Source organism: Anopheles stephensi, chromosome 2 (assembly GCF_013141755.1).
Source record: "Anopheles stephensi strain Indian chromosome 2, UCI_ANSTEP_V1.0, whole genome shotgun sequence".
Taxonomy (NCBI): Eukaryota; Metazoa; Arthropoda; class Insecta; order Diptera; family Culicidae; genus Anopheles; species Anopheles stephensi.
In genome coordinates, this window is record NC_050202.1 from 38,276,065 (window position 1) to 38,284,917 (window position 8,853).

Genomic DNA, 8,853 nt, shown 5'->3' on the forward strand with positions numbered 1-8,853 from the left:
GAAGGACCGTCATCGAATCCGTCCAGCAGATAGTAATCGAATAAGTGTTGAATGATCGTCTAACCTTGTGGTATAGTTGAGTCGCCAAGCGTGCAGCACATAGTTCCAGCCGAGCAATAGAGTGGGTATTCGACAGCGAAACCACCTTTGATTTGGCCGCTAGTAGTTGAACAGTCACACGTTGATCCGTCTCAGCCCGAATGTAGCAGCATGTACCGTATGCTCTCTGGGAAGCGTCAGCAAAGATGTGCAATTGTACATTGGTAGCCTTGTACTGCGAGATAAACCGAGGCACCTGTAACTCCCGAAGAAAGTTTAACGCCGAGTGAAACTTCTGCCATTGATCTTGAAGTGATGATGGGAGTTCTCGGTCCCAATCCCATGATTTGTCGTTGTGCTTCAACCCCCATAATTGTTGCATGAACAATTTCGCGATGAGAATGACCGGTCCAATCAAGCCAAGAGGGTCGAAGAGTTTGGCGATGTAGGAGCATGTAATCCTTTTTGTCAGAGCAGCTGGTATTGGTGGTAGCTCAAATCTGCACTGAAATGTATCACTTAACGGTTCCCAAGCGATACCCAACGTTGAAATTGCTTGTGCGTCTTGCCATTCATGTGTAGAAAACAATGCCAAATCTTCCTTTGAAATCCCTGATAGGGCCTTTTGCTGAGTTAGATGCCCATTTCTTCAAACAAAACCCAGCCGAATGTAGCATTGAAGAAATTTGTGTGCGCATCTCGATGGCATCTGATAGTTCTTCTGTCCCAGACAAAAGATCGTCCATGTAAAAGTCGTGATGTAACGAGTTCACTGCCAGTGTGTGCGAGTCTTGCTGATCGTATGCAACCTGTTTCAATGTTCTGGTTGCCAGGAACGGAGCTGATGCAGTGCCATATGTAACCGTCTGTAGCTCGAAGGTGTCTATAGGTTCACATGGATTCTTCCGGTACAAGATGCGTAGAAAATTTTTATCTGGGTTGTCGTGGAGGATCTGTCGATACCTCTTTTCGACGTCTGCGGTGATAGCGATGGCGTGTGATCGAAATCGTAGCATAATCGTGAACAGGTCTTGTTGAATGATAGGACCAACAAGCAATTTGTCATTCAAAGAGAAGCCGGAAGTGGTTTTGCACGACGCGTCGAAGACAACCCGAACCTTCGTGCTAGTACTCTTCTCCTTTACAACTGCATGGTGAGGTAGATAATAATGCGGGCACGAATCATCCACTGGAGCCGATAACTTTCTCATATGACCCAACTTCTCATATTCGTCTATAAACGCCGAATATACTTCTTTCATCTGCGGATTGGCATTTAAACGTCTGTTTACGCTTAGACGTCAACCCATACTTGACGAAAGCTAGTTTCGTCAAGTTTATGATAAATGAAATATTTCAAGGATACAGTGAGTAGGGATGAGTGTCGCTCGCGTGGGGGGCACTCAGAAAGTTTATAAATAGGGCAGAAAACACAATTATACCCCTCTTCGAATTTGGAATCTGAACACGACGCTTGGTAAATATTGCAACCCACATCGATCCGAAACTCCGCGAATTCTTCATGGTGCCGTGACCAGGATATATAGCTCGAATTTCTGGTGCTTTCGCGAGTTTGATCGACCCATCGTTCACCGTTTTCTGTGTCGTACCACATTTCGTTTGGATTTTCGTGCACCGTACAGCTGTTTTTGCCGCATCACGCATTACACTGCCGGTCACCCACTCACTCACACACACACACGAGTGCACAATGCCCGTACCACCCGTTGTTTTGGCGTCCCGTCGGACAATTTTGTTGGCGTCTCTTACGCGGTACGAGAAGTTTTTGGATGATTTCGTTCACGCACGGGATCAAGTAGAGGTGGAGGTTCGTTTAAGGAAATTCGAAATATTATGCAAGGATCTAGAGAGTTTTCAACAAGGGTTGGAGGATTCCGCTTCCACGCTGGAAGAAACAACGCAGAATGCTGCATTACGAGAGAATTTCGAGGATAGATTGATTCACGTTCAATCTCAACTGCAGGCAAAACTAGCTCCTACCGCTCACCCGAGCACTGGATCGAACCCACTTAAGGGCATCATGCTTCCCACCATCGCGCTGCCAGAATTCACAGGCGACTATATGCAATGGTTGACTTTCCGCGACACATTTGAGTGCTTGATTCATAACAACGCCGATCTACCAGCGATACAAAAGTTTCATTATTTGCGCGCCGCAGTGAAAGAAGAAGCGGCTCAGGTGATAGAATCAATCACCATAAGCGCAGCTAATTAAGAGTTAGCCTGGAACACTTTGGTGGAGCGATACTCTAATGAGTATTTGCTGAAAAAACGCCATTTGCAAACAATGTTTGCCATTCCGGTTGCTCAAAAGGAGAGCGTTACAACACTGCACCATCTTGTGGATGAATTTGAGAGGCACAAAAAGATATTGCAACACTTAGGAGAAGAAACGGACTCTTGGGGCAGTATACTTGAGCATCTACTATGCACTAAATTGCCAATTATAACATTACGCGATTGGGAAGACAACGCATCTAGCAACACAGATCCTAGTTACGACAATTTGATTACATTCCTGCACCGTCGTATGCGTGTATTGGAGACGTTGTTAGTAAACAACCATCATACGTCACAGGGTCATGAACTGAATCACTCACGGCGAATAACCTTTCCGCGTCAAACTAGTTTTGGTACCACGTCACATGAAACGCCAAATTGCATTTTATGCAATTCCTCGCATTCATTGCTAAAATGCTCACGATTTGAAGGAATGGAGCCTAAGGATCGCTATCGTTTCGCGATGACCGCGCGTTTATGCATAAATTGCTTACGCGAGAATCATATTGCTCGTGATTGTCCGTCGCACTACAAATGCCGGCATTGTAATTTGGCACACCACACAAAACTGCACTTCACACCGAATAGCCCTAGTTACAACGCTCCGCCACATCCCACACACAACACCGCTAACGATCACACGGTCACCGATAACACACAACGCACATTTGCAGAAGCACTACAGCAAGCACCCGAGCAGGTATTGCTCCAAACTGCTTTGGTGAATATCATTGATAATTTCGGAATCGCTCATCCTGCGCGCGCGCTGTTGGACAGCGCATCGCAGCCGAATCTAATTAGCGATCGACTCTCTAAACGGCTGATTTTGAAGAAGAGTAACGTACACGTTACCATTGTTGGAGCAGGACAGTCTACGAAGACAGTACGGGAATCCGTACACGGCCAGATCCGTACTGTTTTCAAGACTTCAAGCACCACTACAAAGGTTAGAGTAGTTTTCGATGGTTCGGCTAAAACGTCGACTGGTTATTCGCTGAATGAAACGTTGCGGGTTGGACCCATAGTTCAGGATGAACTAATAGACATCGTTCTACGTGTTTGCACATTTTAAATCGCTGTTGTTGCTGATATAGCAAAAATTTATCGGCAAATCGTCCTGCACCCTGATGATCGACGTTTAGTTCGCATCTTTTTTCGATTCTCACCGCAATCGCCTATGGAATTGTACGAGCTGAATACCGTGACATACGGTTTGTCTCCATCATCGTTCTTGGCCACTCGTACTCTGTTGCAGCTTGCGGAAGATGAAGGTGCAGCTTATCCACTTGCCACACCTGCGCTTAAGCACAATTTCTACGTTGACGACTTCATTGGTGGAGCAAACAGCGTGGATGAAGCTCGTAGCCTTCGGCAGCAACTATCGGATCTGCTCTCCAAGGGCGGGTTCGAACTCCGAAAGTGGACTTCAAATTGTTTGGAAGTGCTCTCCGGTTTACCAGCGGAGCATATCGGTACACAATCCTCGCTGCAGTTTGTGCCAAACGAGAAGGTAAAGGCTCTTGGCATCATATGGAAACCCGAACTCGACGTGTTGTGTTTCGAATCACCAGCTGCAGTCGATACAACCACCATCACCATGAGATCAATATTATCGAATATTGCTCGAATGTTCGATCCCCTTGGATTGATCGCTCCGGTCATCATACGTGCAAAGCTGCTCATGCAGGAATTGTGGCTGCAGAAGATCGGATGGGACGATCCGGTTCCCGTTCACATCTATAACAAATGGAAGGCTGTTAATGATGATTGGAAGAATTTGGCTAACTTCAAACGTGATAGGTATGTGCTCTTACCAAACTCCAAAATACAATTCCATACATTTGCAGACGCGTCAGAGGTAGCGTATGGTGCCTGTATTTACGCACGTTGTGAAGACCAGCAGGGGCACGTTCGAGTTAGTTTGCTCGCATCAAAATCTCGAGTAGCCCCACTGAATCGCGTCTCGCTGCCAAGACTGGAACTGTGCGCAGCCGTGTTAGGAGCTCATCTGCATCATCGTGTTCGACAAGCAATGCAAATCGAAGTCACCGATTCGTTCTTCTGGTCGGATTCCACGGTCACGCTAAACTGGATTGCGTCACCACCCAACACCTGGAAAACCTTTGTGGCTAATCGTGTTGCTGAGATCCAGAACTATTCACATCCTCGTCAGTGGAAACACATTCCCGGCTCAACAAATCCCGCCGACCTGGTATCTCGTGGGATGTCAGCAGTGGACATGCTGAAAAGTTCGATATGGAGTTGCGGTCCCGAGTGGTTGAGGTTACCTGCTTCTGATTGGCCGATTTCGAATCCATTGCTGGCGGCCGAAGCTGATATTGAAATTCGTCAGGTGAGTGCTGTAGTCACAAATGTACAGACCACTCACCCTTGGTTCGATTTGTGGTCGTCATACACCAAATTGTTACATGTAATCGCATATTGCACACGATTCATACACAATACCAAACACAAGACACGCACACAACAATCGTCTCCAGTTACTTCATCCGCGATCACACCTAAGTTCCTGGAAGCAGCTAAACTCGCATTATGCAAGCTGGCGCAACAAGACGAGTTTTCATCCGAGATCCGGCTGCTGAAAAAAGGAGAAACTGTAGGGCGGCGCTCACTTCTACGGCGCTTGAATCCATTCCTCGATGAGGAAGGAATAATGCGAGTGGGTGGCCGATTGAAGCTTGCACAGCTTCCCTACCAGTTCAAACACCTTATCCTACTTCCCAAGAAACATCCGTTTGCTCGTCTCATCGCATACCACTTTCATGAAAAGCTGATGCATGGCGGGGGAAGACTATTACATTCCCAGATTCGAGAAGAATATTGGCCGCTCGACGGACGGAGATTAGTGAAAGGAGTAGTCCGTAATTGTTTTCGTTGCATACGACAGGATCCCGCCCTAGTGCAACAACAAACCGGCCAACTTCCGTATCAACGCATCACTCCGAGCCGGCCGTTTTCTGTTACTGGAGTGGATTACGCCGGCCCATTTTATCTTAAGCCGACGTACAAGAGAGCTGCCGCTGCCAAATGTTATTTGTGTGTTTTCGTTTGTTTTGCAACCAAGGCGGTTCACCTGGAGCTGGTCAGCGATCTCACCACTGCAGGGTTCTTGGTCGCTTTACACCGCTTCACAGCCCGGCGCGGGCTACCGTCGGATATACACTCCGACAACGGGAAAAATTTCGAAGGTGCGTCACACGAGCTAAGAGAATTATTTGAGTTATTTCAGAGTGAGCAACAGCAAAACATCATCGTCACCTACTGCTCTGACATGGGGATTACCTGGCACTTTACTCCACCTAAGGCTCCACATTTCGGTGGATTGTGGGAGGCTGCGGTGACAGCCAAACGACATCTCTACCGGCATCTGGGCAGCTCGAGGCTGTCTTACGAAGGGTACAGCACCGTTCTTCAGCAGATAGAAGCGGCGATGAACTCGCGTCCCTTGCTGCCGATGACGGATGACCCGAACGATTTGGCCGCGCTTACTCCTGCGCACTTCCTGATCGGTACTTCCATGTACGCCGTCCCCGTTCCCGACTACACGCGCCTGAAGACCTACACTTTGGATGAACTACAAACCTGGCAATTACTCGTGCAACGTTTCTGGAAGCATTGGACCACCGAGTATTTGCAGGAAATGCAGAAGGACAATAAGGTTGCGGTTCGGTGCGAAATCGTTCCCGGCAGGCTGGTCATCCTTGTGGACGACTCCCTCCCCATCTCCCGCTGGCCACTGGCGCGCATCATTGATGTACACCCTGGAGAGGATCAGCTTACTCGTGTAGTGAAGCTGAAAACGGCAAAGGGATTAGTCACGCGTCCTGTTACGAAAATTTGCGTTTTACCTGTTGCGAAACCGTCCTGTTAGTACCGCGTGTTAGTTACTTTGTTATGACATTCTGTCATGGGGGGGAGTATGTTTACGCTTAGACGTCAACCCTTACTTGACGAAAGCTAGTTTCGTCAAGTTTATGATAAATGAAATATTTCAAGGATACAGTGAGTAGGGATGAGTGTCGCTCGCGTGGGGGGGCACTCAGAAAGTTTATAAATAAGGCAGAAAACACAATTATATCCCTCTTCGAATTTGGAATCTGAACACGACGCTTGGTAAATATTGCAACCCACATCGATCCGAAACTCCGTGAATTCTTCAACGTCGTTCTAGTGCCAAGAATCTGCGTTCCGCGATTTCTCTGGAGGCTCCTAAAACGATACCCGGATTAGGATTAATTGGCAAACAAACAACATACCTCCCCGACGCATTACGAGTTGTCGTAGAAGCGTAATGCTTCTCGCAGCTGTCCTCTTCCGAAGATAAAGCAGGATCATTAAGAATGCTCTCGGTTTCCAAAAGCGTGTCATGATTACTTCCAAAGAATTGTCGGTCGTCACCACATGACAGATCCGAGGGGTGTGTGATGATTGTGACGTATTTCCTGCAACAGCCCATCCGAATTGCGTCTCCACTAGCCATGGACCACCAGGACGTAATGAACACTTGTGCCCCGTATGCAGCTCCCAGAACGCGTCACCTCCAATGACGATATCAACCATGCCGGGAATGTGATAGGTTGGATCCGCTAGAGTCACATTAGGCATGTTCCAAGAAGACACGTTGATTGGTGAGGTTGGTATATCCGCCGACGGGGTGTCCAATATGAGAAATTCAATTAGGTGCTGAAGTGATGTGCCTTGGATCGAACGATTGCCGTGATCGATCCCCTTACATGCTGCACTGTTTTCCCGATGCCAGAAACTGAAACATTCACCTTGGTGCGGGTGGTTATGAGTTTCCGAGCCAGTCTCTCCGACATAAAGTTGGACATCGAGCCCGAATCAAGAAGCGCTCTCGCCTCATGATGATTCTCATAATCGTCAGCAATAAGCACTACAGCTGTTTCGAGGAATACCGCTTCATCCTCTGCATGAACGGCCAGAGTAACTTTCGGTTGTGCTGTTTGATGTAGCAGCGTATGATGGCGTTCGTGGCACGAACGGCAAGAATAATCCGATCTGCAAACCTTTGGCAAATAGGATCCACTAAGGCAGTTCCAGCATAGCCCCTTTGATTTGACTAGGTTCCGTCGTTGCTGTGTATCGTAGCTGAGAAATACTGGACAGTTGCGTAGTGAATGATTGTCGGCACACGCTAGTGGGCATTTCGGTTGGTGAAAGGATGAAAAACTGGTTGGCGTATGTTCCATGGGAGCGTTGTTAGTTATCGATCTCCGATGTGTTGCAGAGTGACGTTGGTTGCCGGCCACCTTGATCACAGCTGGGGGTGCTTCACCAGAAAACCTTTGGGAAGACTTCAAGATGCGTATCCGCTCGTATAAATATTCGATAACTTCCTTGTACTTATCCTTATCGTGGTTCACAGAATGCTTCTCCCAGGCCAGTATTGTTGACGGATCCAGCTTCATGAGTAACATATTCGATAGCGGTGTATCCCAATGTTCGATAGGCTCGTGCAGTTTCACTAAACCATTAACGTGTCGCCCAAATTCATCGACTAGATGTGCCAATTCATCGACGCATTCCGTTTGCACAGCCGGGAAGTGGTGCAAAGTGCGGTAATACTCTCGTATCAGCATTCGGGAATTATCGTATCGATTCAAAAGTGATGCCCATGTAATTGAATAATTGTCTGCCGTCAACGTTGTGTGTTCGTGTGGTATAGCAGCTTCACCACGTAAAGAAGATAAAAGATATTGAAGCTTCGAAATGGAAGGAAGCTCGGTCGATGCGTCGATCATGGCTATGAATCGGTCGCGAAAGGACAGCCATTTAGAATAATCTCCATCGAAGATAGGTAGATCGATTTTCGGGAGCCGAAGGTTCGACGCATTTGGTTTGCTAAACGCGAAGGTCGATGAACTTGGTAATAGCGTCGATTCCCCGAGAAGGTTCGACTCCTTTGGCTGCTGGTCTCGTAAAAACGCGCACACATGACGGCATCGATCGTCCATCGCGATCCTCTCCTGTATGCATACTTCGATAGCCTCGTTGCTATCGTCCAACTCCATTAACTGCGTAATCGCGGCGAAATATTCCTCCTTATACCGTTCCAAGCATTCTAGTGCATCCAGCACCTCATTTGCCACATTTTCGGAGAAAGAACATTGAAATTTCTCCAGCGCCTTAATATGCTCATCCGCAACGCGCTTCTTCAACAAGGCTGCCTTCTTCTTTTTATCCATTGCTCAGCCGATACCGACAACGAACACTGTTTAGGGTTTTTGTTTCACAAGTAACACGCGATGTAGCTGTACGGTCGTTGCTCTTGATGCCGAGCGTACTCCGTCCGTTTCTCTTGATGCAGAGTGTTCTTACACGAGCTCTTGATACTTAACGAGCACACCGTCTTACCGAATTACAACACTATCACTATCACGATCCTGGTTCGGAGGACCAAAATTAATGTATTTCAGTTTAAAAAATTAATTTAAATTTATTTTGAAATTTTAGTTCTTGAAACTCCACTTG

At 47.3% G+C, this 8,853-nt stretch overlaps 1 protein-coding gene across 1 annotated transcript; it reads right to left on the reverse strand.

Moving 5' to 3' along the window:
* Window positions 1-7,037: 7,037 nt before the first annotated feature.
* On the reverse strand, window positions 7,038-8,567 carry LOC118508017. Its single transcript, XM_036047408.1, has one exon. The coding sequence runs from the start codon at window positions 8,565-8,567 to the stop codon at window positions 7,038-7,040; it is 1,530 nt and encodes a 509-aa protein (XP_035903301.1).
* Window positions 8,568-8,853: the final 286 nt, after the last annotated feature.

Coding starts and splice junctions, on each gene's coding strand:
- LOC118508017 (XM_036047408.1), bottom strand. CDS start 8,567: ATGGATAAAAAGAAGAAGGCAGCCTTGTTGAAGAAGCGCGTTGCGGAT.